This window comes from Pocillopora damicornis, chromosome 1 (assembly GCF_964200805.1).
Source record: "Pocillopora damicornis chromosome 1, jaPocDami1.2, whole genome shotgun sequence".
Classification (NCBI taxonomy): domain Eukaryota; kingdom Metazoa; phylum Cnidaria; class Anthozoa; order Scleractinia; family Pocilloporidae; genus Pocillopora; species Pocillopora damicornis.
The window spans coordinates 38,060,275-38,083,124 of NC_142670.1; the positions used below are offsets into that span (position 1 = coordinate 38,060,275).

Sequence of the window (22,850 nt, forward strand, 5' to 3'; positions counted from 1 at the left end):
AAACCAGCAGCTCGAACGATAAAAATTATGAAGACAAAAATAAAATAGATATTATGATTTAATGTGATGTCAACACAAATTAAGTTGCCCGCTCGTTTTCTCTGGTATCTTGCGTGAAAAATATCTCAAAGTCAATATGCACATTTATTCATCAATCAAAAACGTGTACAATTATAAGATTTCTTGCTTTTGTTTCTTCATCTAAATTCCTCTGTCCTTATAACCATGGTTACAGCTATTCTAATGCTGATGGAATCGATTGGTTTCGGTCGCAAGATCCCTTCTTCTAAGCCTCATCCTCTATGGTGGTGACCTTGATGAATCGTATGCCAACTTTCTCGTCTTTGTCGCCTTTGTACACCTCCAATGTAAGTCCCTTACTGAACATCAGTCGATTGTTGAAGCCAGCGGTCCTCACGAAGCCTCCATCATGCGCTGTGTAGCACGATCCCCAGCGTTGATCCAGCTTGAGAGTGATGTCATACTGACCAGGGTAGAAAGAGTCGCTTGCTTTCGGCGTAAGTGATTCGAAGCGAATATCCTTAAAGGTAAATCCGGAGTCACCTTCCACCCCGACGCAAGGAGAGCGGTCATTAAAGTTCAATTTGTCCCACGTGGTAAAACCAATAATTCTGATACCATCTGACACACCATATGTGATATCGCTGTCGGTTCCTTTTCCGATGCTCACGTCATGTGCGACCGTGATCTCAATTGTCAGCGGCATTGAATCTCTGAGTGTACCTGCAGGAATCATGGGAATCTTTAAAAGAGCAGCATTTTTTACGTTTCCAGCGTTGAATGTAAGCTGTGAAGCCGTCAGCACACGTGAACTGTCAATGTATGATGCGTACATTTCCAGCCAGGATGGAGTCATGGTCTGATGATAAAATACCCTCTCCTACAAAAGAATTTGTAAATAATCAGTCGTCATTACTATAATTTTTCAAATATTTTTGCCCGAAAATATATATCCTGTGAACAAGCTCTCTTTTCGGGGAAGACAAATGAAGACGAATGATTTGTTAAAACGTGTCTCATCATCGCTTACGCCTATGACTTAAAGTGAAGAACAACTGATGATATTCTCTTGCAAAGAAAGATTTTCCAATTTTCTAATAATAACCTTGCAAAAAAATATGTTGATAGTCTTTGCACAATTATAAGAGGTTTACTCAACACTGGAGTTGAAAAGTCGAAAATCATTTGAAGCCAATTTAAATACAGTAGCAAGTTCATAACTAACCTGTGTTATACAGGAGTTCGCTGAACATGATGCCTGTAGACAACGAGAATGAGCGAGTCAGTCTTTTGCCCTTCATAACAACCAAGAAATAAGACCTAAGATTTTTGCTATGGTGATATATCAGAGATGTGAGTTAATTGGATACGCAGAAAAACAAACTTTTGTTCGGGAAGAAAATTTCAATTTAGCAGCAGTTAACACAACTGGATCAAGTTAATTAACACTCTTGACCAGAAGATGCGATGTCATCAGTATTTCTTAAATTAATCCCAGGCTTTTCTCTGTTTTGCGGTTGCTTTGCACTCAGTAAGAAGCCTAAATTCCTCTTATCAGTATATGTTAAAAATTAACACATGAGTTTTGAAACTTAAGATTAAAAGGCCTTAAACGTGTGAAAAGACGAAAAGAACTTACTGATAAAACAACAACAAATCTGTAGATGGTTGTCATCGCGAAGAAAAAAAACCTTTGCGACCTCATTATGTTGCTCAGTGACCGTCAGTTTGGTGAAAGAAGATTGTTTAAACCGACGATTTTTTGTGATCTGCAAAAAGTTGTGAGAGTCGTGCTTTGTAGCAAAACTGTGTATTCTTTTGAACTTAAATACGACTGAGTTAATTGTTAAGAGTAAACTTAAAAAGATCATGATCGACTTCTCTTGTTTAATCAACTGGCCAAAATAATTAACCAGAATTATAACTGTATTGATTCAACTGCCACTCTAAGATTGCTGATGAACCTCATTTTTATTTAAAAGAAACTGAAGATAAGAACGGAAAATGAAAAAAAAATTCTATTAATCGTATCAAGAAGCCTCACGTATCTGTGTTTGACAATTCAAAGATGCAAAGACTATAATTGTACGTGTCCCGCTTTGAAAAGTTCGCTGAACATGATGAATGTAGACAACGAGAATGAGCGAGTTAGTGAACAGTTAAAAGATTCAAGGATTTTGACTCTGTCCGGCTTTCAAAAGTTCGCCGTGAACATAATGCTTGTAGACAACGAGAATGAGCAATTAAGTTAGTAGGTGACTGTCATCGCGAAGAAAAAAAACGTTTGCGACTTCATTATGTTGTTCAGCGAACGTCAGTTTGGTGGGGGAATGGGATTGTTTAAACCGACGATTTTTTTTGTGATCTGCAAAAAATTGTTAGAGTCGTGCTCTGTTGCAAAACCGTCAGATTCTTTTTTTAACAACGGATACGATTGAATTTACTGTTAGGAGTAAATTCAAAATGAATATGATCGATTTGTCTTGTTTATTCAACTTGCCGAGATAAATAACCAGAATTATAAACGTATTGGTTAAACTGCTATTCCAAGATTGCTAAAGAACCTTATTTAAAAGAAAATGAGGATAGGAATGGAAAATGAAAAACTTTCCTATTGATCGTAATAAGAAGTCCCTCGTATCTGTCTTTGACAATTCAAAGATTCACACTCTGTCCGGCTTTCAAAAGTCAAGAGATGAACTCATTTCTTGAAAACAAAATTGTGTAATTTTAAGAGACTAAACAGCATTACAAAGATGATTCTCGCACACCATTCTTCATTGCTGAATCGAATTTCTCCTGTTTGTTCTTTGATTATCATGCCGTTCATGAAGAATACTTCGATTCGGAATTTAAATTTTGTCCGAGGCGGCCGAGCATTTTTACACGTCCGGGGGAGGGGGAAGGGGCACATCGTACACTTAACCAAAACTCCTATCATTTCCCAAAAGTCTATCAAGTTGGCAGCGAAATATCCAGCTGTTTTAATATCACTGTCGCCCTGAATTATTTATGCATTCTTTGGCCGCAACACATCACTTTTTTGGCAATTGTAATAGAACGATTTGACATAAGATCATGATGTTAATTTAATGCTGCACTATCAATGTTTCCTGCAAACAAATGAGGAGGGATGCCTTGGTACTTTCGCTAGCATCTTCGGCAATCGATCATCTTCTCGTCTTTTCGTTTTCACGAAGCAAACATGGCACCCTCTTACCTTCTCCCTCTAAAGACAACGGTTTTCCAACAGTATAACGGATTAAAACACAGACCTGTTTCCAACAGTATAACGGATTAAAACACAAACCTGACCATCTCTCATTACCAATGACAACTTTTTTTTCCTTTATTTCTGATAGCACCCACTTCATTCTACTTGGATGCCTTGGTACTTTCGCTAGCATCTTCGGCAATCGATCATCTTCTCGTCTTTTCGTTTTCACGAAGCAAATATGGCACCCTCTTTCCTTCTGCCTCTGAGGACAACGGTTTTCCAACAGTATAACGGATTAAAACACAAATCTGACCATCTCTCATTATCAATGACTACTTTTTTTCCCTTTATTTCTGATAGCACCCACTTCATTCTATTTAGTCTGGTCTAATTACAACTTCTTACTCAAAATTTCAGGCATGTCACCCTCCTTCCTACTGCCTCTGAGGACACTGGTTTCCCTACAGTATAACGGATTAAAACACAAATCTAACTACCTCTCATAATCAATGACTACTTTTTTCGTTTATTTCTGATAGGACCATATTCATAAAGTACCCACTTCATTCCACTTGGTCTGGTCTAATTACCGCTTCTAACTTATAATTTCAACATTCAAATACTGAGCAAAAATTTCGAAAGAAGTTTGTAATAATAGTAAAACAAAGGAACGAACTACAGCTAACTTAACTGGCAAATGAAAAGATTGAATTTCGAATCCATAACCATAATCAATCGTTGATTGACAATTCTTCGCCTCCACGAGGCTAAGTTGAAGTGCTAAGGCAATACTTTCATTTGCCAGTGATGTCAGTTTTGTTGTACAAAGTATATTTAACTTTTAAGAGCGAGGCTAAAACCCGACTGCGCGAGTAGTTAAATAAATTTAAGTCACGAGCGTGCATATGCTACTGTTTATTACTGTGTAAACTGTGCAAAAACTTTTACCGCCTTAACCCCTAAGAGTGACTAGTATCTAATCTCCCCTAACCATATCGCCCCTAAATCAAACATTATGGTCAGGAGAGTAAAGAAACTAAAGCTCCTGATTGTTAAACAAATTCTCCATTTCGGCACCTTATCAAATGTATAGAAAACAGTATGGGGAATATGCATACTGATGTCAGAGTATAAAGGGTTAAATGAGTGTATAAATTCCTCTAACTGTTTCAGTTAAAGCTACCAAGCAGCACTTTTAGGCGAATTGCTTACTGTTCTAAACAAGGTAAATCTAACCGTTTGGACTGTGTGTAAGCCGAGAATGGCTTTCTAATAACAGTTCAGTGCATTCACTTGGCACTGCTCATTAAGCTGTGCGGTGCGATCACAAGATATCTTGTGTGAAACCTTTCAAATTACAGCTACACGTGCTACGTCCTACTTACAAGTGGTACTGTTAATCGTTTTGTACAAGTTGATTTTCCTTTTTTCTTTATTGGTATCGTTTAAGAACACTTCATAAGAAATAAATTCTTCCACTTTGTACTTCTTTGGAAATGATTACAACAAGAGGAAACTGTAGTTATGCCTTCGCAAACTTCTAAAATATCGATGAAGAGGGAGGGAAGATCAAACCTTGACGGATAATTTAGAGAAATGTTTTCCTTCTCGTTCGATAATTTACTGTGAAAATGAATCGAACCCACGCTCCGCCAAAGTTCACCCGTTTTCATTTTGGAATTCTAGATAGCAGTCATTTTCGACCCTATTTTTGATTCCACTTTATCAAATTTTGTTAAATTAATCCATTAATTTTTAGGATAAGAATCGTTTTTACATGATCAATTCCGCCCGAAATAAGGCCAATTATATCGCTGCTTTTAATCAGCGAAATTTAAACGCTAAGAAATATTTCAAGATGAGACTACCAGCACTGTCACTATCAGATCAGCGGTTGCTGCGAATAAACCATCTGTGGCTGCGCGGGGAAACTCGGGTAACCTGATGCACTAGGTTGTGTTAGGGACTGGCCATAGTAATCCTGTGGTGCACTCTGGGATGGGTACTCGGGAGGTGCCGCAGGGAACCCCTGTTGGTAGGGTAGGTGCTGCTGTTGGTAGGACATCGGTGGTGCTTGAACCTGTTGTTGGCTCGGGAACGTTTGTTGAACGTTGTTTCGCGGCTGCATTGATGCCTGGGGAGCAGTATAATGTGCCTGGCTGGGCTGTGTAGGTTGGTTAGTCACGTGACCTGCATAGGGTTGCACAGGACCTTGACTGGAATAAGCCGTACTCTGGAATGCAAACAAAAATCGCTTAGAGTCAAACTATCGTGAATATACCTCTGAATCTACACTAAAGAACTAATTTAAGGTTTTATAATCATCGTCCAGTTTAACGTAACTGTCCATCCCCTTCATGTGAGATAAACCACGATCTTTCTAATGCGTATAGGGTCAGTGGTCGATGGGAAACAAACACAAGAGTGCTGCCCGCTGTTCTTAGCGCCGTGCCAGTAACCCAGTCCCACCCCTACCACGACATTTCCACTTCCCCATCCGCCACTCATTAATGCCCCACCAAAAACACACTCATTCATCATCCTAGCCCATTTGCTCCTAACACACACTACACAATCGCTGCCCGTTTGCAAACTATTCGCTCTCAGATTGTAAGGCGACGTAAGTAGGAGATAGAAAACCACTCACCACACCAGACGATCCCATTACAGTGCCTGGGTCGCTCATGTACTGAAGTGAAGTGGGAGGAGAGACCTGGGGATAGCCTGCAGGATGTGGGGCATAAAGCTGAGGAGCCTGGGAAAGAGTAAAGAACAATTTTAAAAGCTCAAACAACGTCCTTTTCTTTCTTAACCGTGCCACTTGCTTCGAGAATTTCCTTTTAAGGGCACAAGGCAACATAAGGCAACCTGCAGTTATAATTTAGCCAATTACCAAGATCTGAGATGAATAATAAAAACTGAACTATCTGCCATCGCTTTCGTGTGAACTTTGCGAGAAGTTTATCGTCCTTACTTGAGGATATTGCTGTCCTGCAGAACCTGGCACCTGATACATGCTCATAGAAGCCTGGGGACTGCTTCCATATCCATACGGCAGAGTGGGAACTGGTAAAGGCTCTTTCATCAACCTATAAAATAACAGGTAGAATATGCAAGTGACACGTTGTATGACGCACGTGACCAAGGCATAAACCGACATGAATGGAGGGGAATATCCTATGTCATAAAAAGAAATCAATCAAACTACAACAAAAATTCTTGAATTTGCTTGGTTAAGTGGAAATACTAGGGCTAGCCGGGGGACAACTCAGGTAGTAATCGGGTAATAACCGTGTGATTTCAAATCAAATTTGAAATTAAGGGCGAGAAGCTGAGATATCTGAGATATGAATATTTTATGTCAGAACAAGCGTGTTAATAAAACATCACCGGCATTTCATTCATTCCTTTTTCGTTTTAAAGCCGTACAAGGGCAACTAGCTGACTGAAGAGTTTCCGTTTCCTTGCTTTTGATTGACTGTACAAGTATTAACTGATATCGAGGCTCCGGCCATCAAGCAAACACACTTGTGTTGCAAGAGAAAATTGTGCTCCCTACCTTTGATACAAGCTCAGTGCTTGCAGATACTGCTCATTCATTGAGGATAATTCCTGGCGTTTTCTGACAAAAAGAGGCAATAACAAATACTTAGCATCAATTAAAATGATTCCCGTGCGTTAACCATTTAACTCTCATGAGTGAACAATTCAGAATTTTTCCCCACAATATTACGCAGACAAGTGATGAGAATAAAAACAAAATTACAATTTGGGGATTATAAGATGATCCAATACCAAATTCTCCAAACTAAAATCATAAGATTTGTGTGGCAGGCAGTAAGGAGAATTACTAATGAAATTTTGGGATATATGGGTTAAAAGGTTTCTTTAATAAATCTAATTTACCTTTCACTCTCGTCGATTTTTTCTTTGATAAGAGGTTCCATGCGGTTACATTCATCTGTAAAATAGGAAAGTACGCGAGATTCACATGTGATCACGTTCCTGTACACTGCGAGGATCTACTATATCCAAATTAAGAAGACTTGGATTAAACTCCATTTTGCGACTGTCAAATACCACGAACCTTCTGTCTGATATCGCCGCAATTTTTTTTTTGGTTGCCCTTTACAAAATTAATAATGGTAATAGGACAAAGTAGAGTCCTACTCCTATTTGGTCTGTAATCACAAGAGTGATTCGCACGACCGCGAAGCGGGAGTCCGATTTGTTAATCAAAGTTAATCGAAAGTATATAAAAATTTGCGAAAGAAACTCGATGTCGATCACGAGTTTCCATTAAAAAAAAAAAGAAAGAAGAAAAAGTTAACTTGGCGAAATGCACGACAACAGTGCACGCTCATGACGCGTACTGTCCATTTACACAGGCGTGATGTGTCAACTGTCCTATTACACTGTCCAGTTACAAGCATGACGCATACACAGTCCTATGAGTGCTCAAATCGGGCAGGTGATAACCAATCACGTTCAAGAATTTTGTTTTAATTTTAATTAGGACAAAAACATGAACAAACCCTCCATGTCTTGAATCGTATCCTCCCTTTCGTCTTCTCCTTCAATATTAGCTCCTTTTAACATGTTTGTGCAGAGGTCGATCTTTTCCTACATATAAACAACAAACGATCGATTATTCAACAATTCTCGCGATAATCGCAAAGAAGCCCTTTATTAAATACGAACGAAAATTAAAGAAACAGTAAGAGTTACGTTCATTTCGCTGTTTAATATTCAGAAGCTCATCATAAATAAACAGGTTTAAGTAGAGCTTAACAACAATTTAAAAAAAGGAAATGAAGTTATTGTCGTGGTCGTTGCTGTTGGTTATGTTCTCGATTCAATCCTTACCTCGCTGATCTCGGTTCTGACGGGGACTGAAGACACTAAAAAGCAGAGGAAGAGTTTTAATCCTGGATGCTGAGTTCGCCAATTGATTAGTACAGTGTAGTAGAAAAAGCAAAAAAAAAGGCAACATAATCAGAAAAAAAAAGTTTAGAAATAGTTATTCTTGAGGCTCACAGACGTTGTTGTTAACTTTATCGTTACCTTCTGAAGCCGCTTGTTGCCTTGATTCATCAGCCCACCGGACTTTTTTCTTGTCTATCTTGGCTGTTGGTGAAAGCAAATAAACATCGGACCGACTCTCTAGAAGGCGTGAAACACGCACTTTACCTCTCCTCCCCCCCCCCCCCGAATATTATTGGGTGCCACGTAGTGAATTGTTCAGGAAAAGCCAACGAAATGCTGAAGGAATTGATGGGGGGGGGGGGGGGGGGGTAAAGCTGTGAAGGACTACCATGCCATTCATTCAATACTCCTATACGCTTTATGCCACAGAGACAGGGGAAACACGAAAGGGAAAGAACGCTAAATTGAATTTTGAAGCTAAAGGAGCTACAGTTTTTTTACATACAGCGCAAACTTTGCCTCAACCGCAATAGAAGTAAGATTTTTCGATGGAAAGGAAAACACCTTGTTCTTAAATACAACACATACAGTGACCCTAGACTGGAGAAATCTCTCTCCCATAATCGCATTCCTACCCACCCTGGGTTAGGCAATTGAGAGATACCCTTTAGAGGTGTTGTGAGAGGGAAGAAAACGCGAACTGCAAGATGAGGAATTCAGTGCCATCACAGATCGCTTCACATTGAAGGAATACGATGTAAACAGTGCAGAATGAAAACTTACGACTCTCGGGTTCTGACAAGTCCGATGTTACAAAATTTGAAGGAAAAAGTCCAACTCCACGATGCGTTTCTCCCTTCCACCAGTTGACATCACTACAAGAAAAAAATAAATTGTCAAGGCTCTCTTGAAGCTTAATTTTTTTCAAACAAAAAGGACTTGTGGCTTACACATGATTTTTCTCATGAACAGACAGTGGGATTTGAGAGCATTGAAGGCTAAAATGTTCTATAATCAACGCAGCTTCTGTTCGTAAAGGAAAGTTTTCCCAGACGTTTCACAAGCTTAACACAAATCTGAGCCGGTCGCCGGCCAAGGCCCCATAAGACTTTCATCGTATTCGAAAAGCGACCTGCATTCTGCAAATATCAGCAATTTCGAAAGCATTTTATACGTGGAAAAATAATGAGGTCTTCGGCATTAGCCAAGAGTGGTTGTGACCAATGTATAACATTTCCCTTATCCAAAAAAGCATAACAAACATTTCTTTTTCAAATAATATACCTGTCATCAAGAACGGAGATAATCTCTCCTGCTTTGAACGTAAGCTCATTGTCTTCAACTGCTTCAAAATCGTACAACGCTCGCACTTGTTTCGTCTCGACCTATCAGAGAAAAAAGTCACATGTCAAGTCATGCGATCGTTACTGTCAGGTGACGGCAAACTATACGACCTCAGGACTTAAGGTAATTTTTTTGTGAATCGTTAACTCAGATACGAAAGCTCAAAAATTGGATTTGGAAGAGCAACGATATTATCAGCAAAATCAAGGATATTTGACATGTTTCATCGAATACATTCGAAGAATTGTAAACTACACTTTCACATAAAAATAATTTTCAGATCCTCTCTATGATCTATAATCTTTAATTTTGCTTCAAGCGTGATGTTTACGACAACAACAGTATTAAAAAGAGAGGAAAGTAAACTGTTATTATAAATCTCCTTTCTCCTATTCCAATCACCAAAACTAGCAGAAAATCAGGCATTAACTTGTTATTCAAAGTAAACAAAAACATTTTGCTCACTATAATAAATTATCAAATTATCGAAAGCCAACATTCAAAATTGTTGCTGTTTACCGGTCAAGTTGTACCTAAGTTCTCTCTTCTGATATGTAGCCATTAATTTTATTACTCAGTCCAATTTCCTATAGCCCCCTACACCCTAACATCAGTAAGCATATTCTCCGTACTGTTCTTTACACATTTCCTACAGAGCTAACAAAGAGACTTTATTAAACAATCAAGAATTTCTTTAAATGGTGATCATTTCCTTAATTCTCGTAACGTTATGTATGTTAATCAGGGGTGATATTCCAAGGAGAAACTACTTGAAGATGCTAGTAACTCTATCGGGTCAAAGAGTAAAGCGCTGAAACCACGTCCGTACGGTACAAGCGCGTGACATACAACATGTATACACACTCCCTCATGTGGTAACGCCATGAAAACCACGAGATTCATGTTTATCAAATCGATCTTACACTGCAAACATGTTGGGAACCCTGTTATTCCGACAAGGGCAATGCACTATAATAAGGCAACCATTGGGAAGGGAAATAAAAGAAATGCTTACTCTTCTTGAAGGCGCTGGTGAAAGTGAACTAAAGCTCGGATACAAACTAGACACTTTTGGCTGCAGGAAAAAAGAAGAATGTTGAAAACATCATTGATTTATAAATTAAATCTTATCACATCAAACTTTTAAAAAATATTTAGCATAAAGTAATAAACTTAAAGTACAGACAGTGGTAGCCAATCGACTAGTGTTAATTAGCTAGTTAGTTTTGCTGCTGGAACAGTTTTCATTTACCTAAAAATTGGGAGAACCAAATTCAACCAAAGTTAATACTGAGCAGTTTGGGAAATATACAGATAACCATAACTAAGTTAAACATAATTTCAAACTATTTTCAATTCAGTATGTTTTATTCAGTACCTTCCCTGCTTCTGCTTCTTGAAGGGACAACTCAATTGCTGTAAAAAAATAAAAAATATTTACAGTTGCTTTTACTCTTTTATAATACAACTTTTTGTTTGAGTACCAGTACTTGCATATTCTCAGAGCTAATATTGTGAGAATTGTAGGGCATAAAGTGGGAAGAGTTAACACTGAGATCTCAGGAGTAAAAGGGGGGGAAGGGGTTGCCAGGGAGGGGAGGTTGAAGCTTGAAATTGATAAATGCATTAAGAAATACTGGCTAGTGCAAAACAGCACCATAAATTTCTATCTTCTGCTGCAGATTCATACCTACCTTTTGCTAAATCTTCATCTTCCTGTTGTGGGGAGGCAGTTGATGATGATGATGATGCAGATGAACGCGTTGTATAGCCAGCTGAGCTTAAACTTGAATCCTAAAGCGTGTTAAATTTTTCTTAGTACTTTATGCTAAAACTTAATTCAACTCAAAAGCCTTTTTAACAAAACAGAGATGATCTCAAGTGCAAAATAAATCATAACGCAAAAATTTTCCACAACATTTTAAATAAACAAACCTTGGAACTATCAGAAAACTCAATCCCTTCAGCTTTAAGTTCTTTATAAAGTGACGGTATTAAACTGAAATCGTAACAGAGAGCATTTGAAACTGGACAATTATATTTCGACAAAACTCTTCAGAACTCCTAACCTTCCACTGCCCCACCCCCACCCCCTCCCCTCTGCTTCTTTTTTATGGTCACTTAAGCTTCTTGATGATTTCCTTTATTCTCATGCAGTGATTAACATGTCACCTCTCCTCACAGTATCCTAACAGCATACATTACCCAGCAAACAGATCATAATAATGCTCAACTTCTCAGGTAGATATTCTTTCCTTAATTGAAAACCAAATGTGCATTTCTCATTTACAAAGAAATGTGTAGCAGCCAAAAGAAAGAATTAACGATCAGATCTTGGCCTGAGTTAAAGGGTTATAGAGTGTCCTGACCAAGAACACAAAATTCTGACCCAGCCAAGTCCTAAACCTGGACTTCTCCACCAGGGGCCGGTTTTTCAAAAGGCGGTTAGCAATAATCCTGGATTAAGAAATCAGTTTATCCTTGATTCCTCTTTAGATTTAGGATATATTAGGACTTACATTTTAAGGGGTTTTACAATAGTGTATATTAACAAAACTGAAGGCAAAAAATATAAATTCTTTAAACTGTCTGCAAAGCAACAGAACTTAATTAAAAATTTTTTAGAAACCCTCAGTTAGCTTTAGTCAATCTTGCTTTGAACAACTCAGCTCAGGATCTCAGCACACTTACTTAATCAATATAATAATTACCTTAACTGTGGGTCATCCTTGAAGCTAACTGCCCATTCTTTTATCAGACTTTTCAATTTTTCTGTTACTCTGGGATGTCCCTGTATATGTGTAATGACAGGAAATGGATAAAGCAGGTAAGTTTCTATAAAAAACTGTGGTGTTGCATCAGTGGGAGAGTTTAACACAGAAATTTAGTATTATCAACAAGTTGAGTCATAATGTAAATTGGCCACTGTAAAGAGTTTCAAAGCAGATGTTTCAAGCATTGGCCCTTTGTCAGAGCCAATGGCAGTAATGACATTAAAATTAGACAAAAGGTGACAAATAAAATGCTAAAACCCCTTTTCACCCTTTAAATCCCAGATCAAATTTGTAATTCTCCTTTCTGTCCACCATACAGTTCTTATCATATTAGTTCAGAGAATTTAGTATTGAATCAACTAATTATCCCCAAATTGATATTTTCCTTAATTCTCATCACTTATCTGGTTGATATTGTATTGATATTGTAAAGAGAAATTCTGTCTTGGACACTCACTGACATTCAGATAAGAATAAATTATTATATGGAAAAATTTAATTATTCACTCAATCATTAACAATTCAAGGTCCATAGCAAGCCTTATCATCGAGTGGCATAATTTTGTGGGCATTAAAAGATACACAACTCGTTTACATAAAAAACATGCACTTTAAAAGAACTCAAATAAGGATGCATGCACAATCATTGTGGTTTAGTATCCACTTTTGCATCTGGACAATATTGCTTTACCTACTTTGGTTTCCGAACTTACCCTGGAAATTATATTTTTTGCTTCATTGACAAAATCTCTTGAACACACCTCCAAGTGGAATACTTTATCACAGTTATTTACACATGCTGACAAAAGCTAAAATGTAAGGCAAAACAATTTTAGTAATTGAAAAACATCATCTGAAAATTTGAGATCTATATAGAGGCTGTACACAATGACACAAGCAGGACTCACAAAAAACAATGTGATCAAACCAAAAGGAACAACTGCCAAAAGATAAGATCCTAATTGACTTAGTTACAAAGTCGGTGTAAATGGGCAACTATTTGGCTCTCCTACATGACACCCCTCGTGCTCTTTAGGAATTAAGTATCTCTTTCCTTAATTATTCCAAACTGATAAAAATTATCAGAAACAAATGAAATATTTCTACTTACGGTCAAGGCCTGCATAGCAACATGGGGAACCCTATGGTTGACTCTCTTCATTATCGATCGCAATGCATCTTTAGGTCTGTGGGGAAGCAATCAAAAAGAAAGATGATTACTACGTTACATGTCAACATTTTGACTTAAGTTAGCCAATTTTCTAGTATTTTGTCTTGTCCTATTGGTAGTCAGCAGCCTAAACAACAGGCAATCCCTCTCCAATGCCTAGTAGTAAAATGACTTCTTCAAACAAATTAATGAAAACTGAAGGCAAGAAGACAGGAGAGTTCTCTTGTAATTTCCAATTTTTGTACACTGATTAATTTTGTCTCTTGCTCTGAGACCCTGTGTTAGAAACAACATCTCCTGCATATAATTTATCAGCTGGCTTGATCCACTTTTCAGGAAATAAAGGGGGTATGTTTCTAAAGAAACTGTAGTGCTGCATCAGTCAGAGAGTATAACAGGGTAATTTGGTATTACCACCCAGGTTGATGATGTAACTTGCATTGGTGGGAGAGTATAACAAGGTAATTTGGTATTACCACCTGAGTTGATGATGTAACTTGCATTGGTGGGAAAGTACAACAAGGTAATTTGGTAATATCAACTGAGTTGATGATGTAACTTGCATTGATGGGAGAGAATAACAAGGTAATTTGGTATTACCACCTGAGTTGATGATGTATCTTGCATTGTTGGGAAAGTATAACAAGGTAATTTGGTATTATCAACTGAGTTAATGATGTAACTTGCATTGGTGGGAAAGTATAACAAGGTAATTTGGTATTACCACCTGAGTTGATGATGTAACTTGCATTGGTGGGAGATTATAACAAGGTAATTTGGTATTATCAACTGAGTTGGTAACATAAATTAGCCACCATTAAGAGTTTCAAAGCTGATGTTTTGAGCATTAGCCCGTCACCCTTACAAAGGGCTAATACCTATTTATGTTATCAACTTAGTTGATAGTACCAAATTATCTTTTCAGGAAATAGATTAAGTAAATGGTTACTTCTTACTTTTCCATTATTTCAGAAAAAAAATAAGAATTGAATCACATCTTAATCAAACTTCAACTGTGACTGACTACAGTACCAAAAAATTGGTTCAGCAAAAAACCTGAATCACAATGTGAATTTCAGCTTAAAACTACCTCAACATCAAATTTATAAAACATTCTTTGAAAACAATCATGGCAGGAAGTACATCTGTATTGGAGATGTTCAACATCTGTTACAACAAAAGGACAAAAGTGAAAGCCCTTTGAAACATTCAAACCTTGGAGCTTCTGACTTTGCAGTTGTCCAATCTACTTTCTATAGAGCCAGACCAATTAAACAGGTGTACTTCATTCCATATGGTGAAATTATTTGCCTTCAATTTTTTATTTCTATTAGTTTGGTTATTAATTGATTTTTGTTATTGAGAACTGTGGCCACAAATTATGTATAATGAAACTATGACATCAACATTATGTCATTATGACATCACCTGCTGTTGAAGACATGACAAGGAAGTGTACATTAGTATGAGTTGTGTTAGGCAAACAATGAATATGTATACAATGGCATTCACGTATTTAATAAACGCATTTTATGCCCGTACAACTCAACATATGACTTTATATGACTCTGTAGTAACGGTCTCAAACTGTCTTACAGTGCTAGTATTTACCTTTTTAAGAAGACTATTCCATATAAGACCTTAATCGAAATACGGAAATAACATAATCGTGCCAGGATGTCAAATGAATAACTTACTGTTAATAGTCAGATGACTTAATATCTTCGACACACAAAACGTTTACTTATTTAAGATCGGCGACAAGCTGTATGACAGAAATTTGGGAGGAAAAACATCTCCTTACCCACTCGGTGAACGTGGAATACGATCACATATTTCCATAATAAGCTGCCAGTCATCTGTTGTGTTGAGTTCGCTAGTGGCTTTCTCTGTAAAGAGGAGATTAATCGACATTCGTTTGTGTTTTGCTTAACAAGAGAAGCACTAATAATGCGTTGAATCTTACCAACATCTTGATCAAAGGGTGAGGAACTAGAAAATAACGGCATTATACGGCTAAAAAAACTCTTTAAACCTAAAATCAAGCATAAAGTTCTCGTTCAATTCGTGATAAACTTCGCAATCTGTTGCAATCTACAGCATTCAGAAATATTATTGACCGTGATGTCATTGCGGCCTTAGAATTATGCGGTATACCACTGACCAATGATATTCTCCGACTCAAGGCCGCAGAGCGCCACAGGCAGCCCATGCTTTTACCCTCTCGACAGAAAAGGAGGAGAGCATCATGCACCCAAACAATCAGTAGTGCGGAAGCTGAGCGGTCCTTTTCGCTCATGAAACGGATCAAGACGTGCACCAGATCAGCGATGTGTGAAGAGCGCTTTCCAGATCTCGCTATTATTGCTGTGCACTACCCTGAGAGATTCGAGGTAGACGAGATGTGCGAGGCCTTTGTAAAAGCTCATCCTAGGAGACTTTTTCAGGCTACGTTGTTTGATTAACGAGCTATGTAGAGAAATCACAAATAACTATTTTTGATACTGCTGTCCCTTTCAATCATGCACTTTTATTTTTGGGTTTCTTGCTGAAAAATAAGATAAACTCCAAATTTCATATCATGCCTTCACAACGCTTTTCAAGTCTCAGGAATTCTGCAAATGGCGCTTTAGAGGGAAAAATTGGAAACTTTTTTTTACGGGGGGGGGGGGGGGGAAGGAGCATGGCTCCGGACCCCTTAAGAGCTCGCGCCAGAGGCACGGGGCCGTCACTCGCCTTCCACACCATTGGCGTTAAAGATTACTAAAATAGTGTACAACCCCCCCTTTGAGAAATTCTTGGATCCGCCCCAGAAATTTAAGCAAAAAGATATTGGAAAAAGACTGAAAAGATTTCAAGGCAAATTCAGAGCTGCTATGAGTTAATTCCTGAAAACCCAAAGGACAAGAGAGGTTGACTCCACCCTGCAGCAAAACATAAGTACAACAAACTAGCTTATTTTATTACGTTCATTTATTTCTGCTCACAGCAATGTATATTTGTAAAATTATCCCCACATCCAAAAAGGTGTAGTTATTAACCTCGTGAACATTGTCATGGTCAGTTCAATGGATCCTTTCTTCAATACCTCACAAGATTGAAAATACAAGGTCATGCAATGCATGAGTACAACCCAGCCCTTACTACAGATGATTGGCTGCAATATAAGCCTCTTCTTATAAGGGCCATACAAATTCGAATCTGTGATCTTCCTGCCTACCTGTTAACCCTTGAACTCTTAACATTTCATTTGTATTTTTCCCTTAACATTCATGTCAACTCTCCTGGATTATCTAGGAGTCTCCAGGCCACAGAAAAAAATCTCCTGGTCATTATCATCGATATATCATCATTTTCTGTCTTATAATTTTATATTCCCTTTTCCAGCTGTGAGGTTGGAGGTAAAAATTGAAGGGTGCTACTGGATTTTTGGGATGGGAGGTCAATTTGATCATGGAGAAATCAATTTCTTGGTTCAGAGGATGGTGTTGAGTTGATGATATGGTGGCATATATGCCGACTCTCCCAGATTATCCAGGAGTCTCCTGGATACAGAGCCAATCCCCTGCTCTCCTGTACAAGTGACCAAAACTCCCAGATAAAAGGAAGCTTACATTAGTTGCCCACAAAAAACTAAGATTAAAGCTCCATATGTTCAAAAACATCCAAAATCATCAGGCTTCTTGTGCTTGTATTACAGTCTCTGGCTTCATTTTCTTGTGTGATCCACATTGTTCGTTGCAAACAGAAAGGAAAAAGTTTCTTCTTTGTTACTCCTATATAAGTAAGCGAGAGTTTGATTGGATAAGTATTCAACCAATTGAAGTCCCTGACAGATAGATCCACGTTTTTCCCACAAAATTGCTTGGTGAAGGGGGGGGGGGGGGTAGGGGTCCAGATTGAAAGGAAAATTTCCTGGGGGGGGGCACATTTGTCAACTCTGTCGGGGGGGGGATGCTGGTCTGAAAAAAAGTCTCCAGATTTGAGATCTCCAGAAGTTGGCATCTCTGTGGTGGCACAACAGAAAAACCTTTATATTTGAGATCTCCGCCAACAGGCATCTCTGCCCTTAGCTTTTAGTTACTGTAGATTTCTCCAAAATGTATGAGAAAAGCTTGTTGCTATATCAAACTATCACTCTTGTTAGCTGATGTATATTCAGGCTTTAATTTAATGTCTTGAATTATTCTATTCCAGTCCACATAACTAGACTTATCTTTCAGTAGGTTCAGAACCACCTTTACTTATTGCAACTATGGTCAGAACCTGTTTCACACATTTTATAAAAAACAGTTTGCAAAAAGTAAGAGTCAGTTTATTGATTTTGTTGACACGCACACATTAAATATAGTTCAAGTAATTGTTAAGATTAAATTGGATTGGTAACCAAATGGTTTTTTTCACAGAGTAGTGAATGCTTGTAACAAGAAATTCTACCTGTTTTGGTGAAAAATCTAGATCCATGAGCTTAACAAAATTACTAGGAGGTTATTATATATCAGTCACTTATGCTTAAAGTCTCTTATCATAATTAAAGCCTTATGCATGTTTACATCACAATATGCAATTTCACCCCCAAGCCTTATCACTTTCAAGGTGTGGAGCTTTTATTTGTAAACCATAAAGTATTCCCAAAACACTGAAATCAAAAGAATATATACATGTACCTCCATGAAAACAGAAAAAAATTGACAAAGACTTATGAAAATTTTAGTACACAAAGGAAGCTTAGGGTGAATTTGCAGTAAATGGGGTCACCATGCATAAGAGCTATTTAGGATATCTACTTATGTCATTGTACACATATGTTAAATAGTTCATAGATGAAGTTTAACATTAATTATAAGTAGCATATTAAATATTATCTAATGGAACCCATCCATTAAATAATATAGGTTGAAAGTGATGGGGGGGCCAATAGACATTGTGAGGTCAAATGTAGGATTGCCTGACTCCTTCGATGGTCAAACATTTTGTCCAGTTTTTAATGCATGTAAAGAAGATTTGAATTCCGAGCAAAGCTCAGGTTCTAAATACGGCTGTGTCACTTATCCTGCAATGACTTTGAGGTTGCTTATACAATTAACCCTTTAACTCCCAGATCAAATTTGTAATTCTCCTAACTGTCAACCATACAATTCTTATAGTGTTAGTTCAGAGAATTTATTATTGATCGACTAATTATCCTCAAAAGGATATTTTTCTTTATTCTCATTACTTATCTGGTTGATATTGTATGGATATTGTAAGGAGAAATTCTGTCTTGGTCACTCATGGGAGTTTAAGGGTTAAAGCATCATAAATATACTGTTTCATAACAAAGAGTATATTCATTGAGATGTGATATGTCATGGATGTCTGTCCAGCTCAATATTGGTTGTTTCTGTACAAAAATACAAGTAGGTTGGACAGGTTGAATAACGGCATACTTCTAATACAAGTCCAATCTAAGCTCAATATTCTAAGACATACAAACAATGAGATAGCTCTTTTTGGTTAATGGAACAGAAACACAGGGGAATCTGAAGTCAAAACATATAACAATAAAGTGACTATACTGTGGTATAAAATTTAGGTTAAAAAATGGGCTAACACAATGAAAGGGAACTTATTCCATTGGTTAACACCAAATAATTATATTGCTTGGTGTTGTTAATCATATCTATTTTTTTTCTTATAAAATTTGTCTAAATCCTGGCTGAGTAAGATGCATAATTAGATCTAATATAGAGTTCATGTGTGGTAGCACATGGTTTTGATAAACAACTTACCCTAAATAATTCTTTAAAGATTACGTGATTAAAATCATGTTTTTAACAACCCCATCAGGAGGGAGTCAGTCACTTCCGTACATATCAATGATTCTTGTACAGAAAAGCAAGTAAAAAACCCTTTCAAACAAATATTAGACTCTTCTGTACAATTTTTCTTTCCAATGTAAGTAAAAGTTCCTTGATAAGACTTTCTATTACTTGACTAAATGTCCATTTAAAAATAACTTTCCATACATTCCTGAGATTATGCTTTGTAGAGAAAAACTAATTCTCATCCTGCATGGCCCAAACTTCACCCTATAAAAAAGGGAAAAGAAAAAGGACATTTTGTGCTCAGTAATATTATAAAACTGTGGAGTATATAAAACCAAAAAAATGGCAAAACTTGACAAGAATTCTGAATGCTCGGTCAGAAAAAATCAAACCCAAAATTCTCAGAAAGTTACATTCTACTCTTAAAAATGAAAGATTCGGTAGTTGCAACCTAGGAAATCTCGAGGTGTCTTAAAAATTTAGGATCGCGTCCCCACCCCCTTCGTGCCCCAGTCTTACCCTCCATGAACGATTCGCCAAGATGAAAAAAATAACTCCGCACGTGCAAGAATATCATCCTTGTACAGAAACCCTCAATTCCTTAAAATGAATATGAAATTTACTAGATCTCTCTTCTGCCATGAAAAAATTATATTGATATAAACGCGAGGTTCGTTCTTCATTCGGAAAACTAATATTAGGTTACTTGAAGATTTTTGGATACAGTAGCGAAATCATAACGTGGCTTTAAGCTGTGTTTTATATTACTCACCGACTTTATCGACATTTTTGTCTTTTCTCCCGACATCCACGCGTAGGGCACTTACTTCTTTAACGACAGAAACCCTGTAATCAGTTAACGAGAGTCCATTTTTTCCAGTATTGGAAACAGATTGATTGCGATCTTCTTCCTCTTGTGGACATTGTTGTTTAAGGGAAAAAGCATTTTTGGGGCTGCTTTTCTCTGTGTTGGAGAGTTTCTTAACGTAGCTCCTGCTTATCGGAACTGAGGCCATTTCTAACAACGAGAAAAATTCAAGTTTTTAAGGCTCGAACAATCGAAGGAATCTATTCATGGATCTGTTTCGTTGAACACTCACCTGAGTTTTTTCCGCGACCTATGTGACCACCAGACTGAAAATATTCACAGCACACACAGTGAATTTGAAATGAGAGCAAAATGAAGCCAATCGGTGGAAACTTCGTCTTGAAACTCGATCATTTTTGGTTTCAGGAACAATCGTGGTTGCGGAATAACTAACCAGCCCCAAATCCTGATGAAACAAAACAGAGTACGAGAAGTACAAAGGTCGGTCTCGTCAGCCAATCAGATTTCGGAACTTAATTTCAATGCATACAAGGAATAACAACAACTAATTATATTAGTAGGCCACACAGAAGCCCGTTTACTAATGTTCCTGAGGCTACGAAAATATCGACCGGACATTCAATTCGCGTGGAACCGTGCAAAAGTTTCGTTCTGTTCAGATGGAGCTGATGACCGGATAAAGTTTGTGACATTGGTCAGTGGTTTTACCGTCTCCTCGTGCGCAGAACGCTTCCTAATTCGGTGTTTTCCCTTCTTCGACGTCTTCGAATTACAGATAGATGTGCAGCGATTTTAACTTGATTTCTGACATTAAACAGACCACAATCAATAAATCAACACGTTCCATTTTCGTATAAAATAAAATATGTTATTTAGCTTAGTTACCACGCATCCATGCAGCCACGCCTTCACCGTACAAAAATTTTAACAAACCGTGGTGGTCAAATTAAGACTGCACCGGCAAAAAATTCGTCCTTGATTTTGGTGTTCAAATTCTTGAACGCTTAAGCGTCCAAATTTTCGTACGTTTGGCGTGGTTCCAGGTGAAAGAAACGCCTAAACGCACGAATTTTTGGCACCGGTCGAAGACTCGTCCGGTACAGTGTACCCTGAGAAACGCTGTTGGGCCGAGAGGCCGGGTTCAAGACCCTTTTCGGGCATGAAACTTTACCCTACGTGCACCCGGGAACAGGCGAGTTGTCAGGGAACTCTTGCGCGCGCTTACACATGTTCAGAACATGTACACTTGATTCCATGATCCCCTTCTTTCGAAACAATGAACAATAACCCAAGTCATTTCATTTATTTTTTTAATTAATCGCGACGCAAATCAAAAATGTATTCAAACACTTGCCCATCTCATTTGCATATTCAACAAAGTCACTTGTACCAGTCATACATGCATATACTGTGAAACATCAAGACGATTGACTGTGGAATAATGTTTGACTCCAAATTCGGTCGAAGATTTTGTAATGAGCTCCTTTCATCGAGAGTTCACCGAAGCGAGAGGAATCCTTAGTTTTTCCGAGTGAGCACTGCAAAAAGTACGCTTTCCGAAAACTTTGGAGATCTCATATGGGCGGCCGTCACCACCAAAAATACAAGGATGTCAAATAGATCAGCAAATACAAAGATGGTGTAAGGATCAGCTGCAGGATAGCATAGCTAATAAAGGAATGGCATGGCCAAATTATAGACAGTCTAGTTTTCCTTCGTGAAACAGAACACCCTAAACATGAATAGTTTAGCCAAATGAGAAACGGTCTAGTAGCCCATGTTGAGTTGGATCATGAGATTGTGAAATGGACTAGCTTAATTACGAATAGCTTAGCACTCATTTGCGATACAGTACTCAAACGGTGTAGCGTTGAGTTAAACGGCTCAGGGTAACGTCGAGTAGCACAGCGTACGCACAAACGGTGTAGCGTTGCGTCAAATGGCTCAGCGTAATTTAGAATGGTACAGCGTACACACATGGTGTAGCGCTGCGGGAAATGGCTCAGCGTAATGTCGAATGGTACAGCGTACATAAAAACAGTGTAGCGTTGTGTGAAATGGCTCAGCGTAATGTCGAATGGTACAGCGTACATACAAACAGTGTAGCGTTGCGTGAAATGGCTTAGAGTAATGTCGAATGGTACAGCGTACATACAAACAGTGTAGCGTTGCGTGAAGTGGCTTAGCATAATGTCGAATGGCACAGCGTACACCCAAATGGTGTAGCGTTGCGTGAAATGGCTCAGCGTAATGTAGAATGATACAGCGTAGACACAAATAGTGTAGCGTTCGGTCGAATAGCTTTGCAAAACATCAGACGCTCTATCTGAACATTAAATTACTTAGTATTACTTGAAATATTTCGATGTTGTGGCGAATCGTCGTGGCGTGACGTGAAGGCTATGCCATTCCTTTATTAGCTATGCTATCCTGCAGCTGATCCTTAAGCCATCTTTGTATTTGCTGATCTATACGACATCCTTGTATTTTTGGTGGTGACGGCCGCCAAGGCATCTCGCCGAAACCACCAAAAATACAAACCGCAAATGGAACAGCGATCTGCTGGGGGTATGACGTCATCGAATGTGAAGACTGACACGAAATCATTACATGGCGTAGTATAGTCTTCACTTCGCTTTGCCGTAAAGCAGAGCCAATTTGGTACGTTTCTCCTCTTTTTTCACTACTGATATTGCACTTATTCGTTGTCGTTCATGAAAGCGTCAATTAAAATAGCAACGAGACTGAATTCTACCACGAT

General features: G+C 38.1%; 2 protein-coding genes and 1 long non-coding RNA gene across 5 annotated transcripts; all 3 read right to left on the reverse strand.

Moving 5' to 3' along the window:
• Positions 1-125: 125 nt before the first annotated feature.
• Positions 126-3,490, reverse strand: LOC113674351 (uncharacterized). 2 transcript variants are annotated; one of them, XM_089210788.1, is made up of 3 exons: positions 3,332-3,490; positions 1,247-1,279; positions 126-901 (listed from the first exon to the last, which is right to left on the reverse strand). In XM_089210788.1, the coding sequence occupies exons 1-3, from the start codon at positions 3,344-3,346 to the stop codon at positions 287-289; spliced, it is 663 nt and encodes a 220-aa protein (XP_089066914.1). In that variant the 5' UTR covers positions 3,347-3,490; the 3' UTR covers positions 126-286. The 2 variants fall into 2 exon arrangements, with proteins under 2 accessions (XP_089066914.1, XP_027046629.2); XM_027190828.2 differs by lacking the exon at positions 3,332-3,490 and adding an exon at positions 1,661-1,867.
• A 67-nt stretch (positions 3,491-3,557) lies between these two features.
• On the reverse strand, positions 3,558-15,615 carry LOC113674352 (signal transducing adapter molecule 2). The gene is made up of 19 exons (XM_027190829.2): positions 15,420-15,615; positions 15,258-15,342; positions 13,394-13,469; positions 12,996-13,091; positions 12,220-12,299; positions 11,444-11,507; positions 11,203-11,302; positions 10,887-10,924; positions 10,524-10,583; positions 9,449-9,549; positions 8,948-9,039; positions 8,303-8,365; positions 8,105-8,139; positions 7,774-7,861; positions 7,145-7,199; positions 6,798-6,860; positions 6,213-6,327; positions 5,886-5,993; positions 3,558-5,471 (listed from the first exon to the last, which is right to left on the reverse strand). The coding sequence occupies exons 1-19, from the start codon at positions 15,460-15,462 to the stop codon at positions 5,121-5,123; spliced, it is 1,713 nt and encodes a 570-aa protein (XP_027046630.2). The 5' UTR covers positions 15,463-15,615; the 3' UTR covers positions 3,558-5,120.
• A 2,131-nt stretch (positions 15,616-17,746) lies between these two features.
• On the reverse strand, positions 17,747-20,954 carry LOC149053694 (uncharacterized). 2 transcript variants are annotated; one of them, XR_016188020.1, is made up of 4 exons: positions 20,798-20,954; positions 20,361-20,534; positions 20,033-20,278; positions 17,747-19,524 (listed from the first exon to the last, which is right to left on the reverse strand). It is a non-coding gene; the product is annotated as an uncharacterized LOC149053694 (long non-coding RNA). The 2 variants fall into 2 exon arrangements; XR_016188019.1 differs by lacking the exon at positions 20,798-20,954 and having other exon boundaries at positions 20,361-20,756.
• Positions 20,955-22,850: the final 1,896 nt, after the last annotated feature.

Coding starts and splice junctions, on each gene's coding strand:
- LOC113674352 (XM_027190829.2), bottom strand. CDS start 15,462: ATGCCGTTATTTTCTAGTTCCTCACCCTTTGATCAAGATGTTG. Junction 8,140..8,302: donor GCAACAAGCGGCTTCAGAAG/GTAACGATAAAG, acceptor TCTGCTTTTTAG/TGTCTTCAGTCCCCGTCAGA. Junction 7,862..8,104: donor TCAGAACCGAGATCAGCGAG/GTAAGGATTGAA, acceptor GTTTATATGTAG/GAAAAGATCGACCTCTGCAC.
- LOC113674351 (XM_027190828.2), bottom strand. CDS start 1,726: ATGAGGTCGCAAAGGTTTTTTTTCTTCGCGATGACAACCATCTACAGA. Junction 1,280..1,660: donor GATTTGTTGTTGTTTTATCA/GTAAGTTCTTTT, acceptor CGTTGTCTACAG/GCATCATGTTCAGCGAACTC. Junction 902..1,246: donor CGAACTCCTGTATAACACAG/GTTAGTTATGAA, acceptor ATTCTTTTGTAG/GAGAGGGTATTTTATCATCA.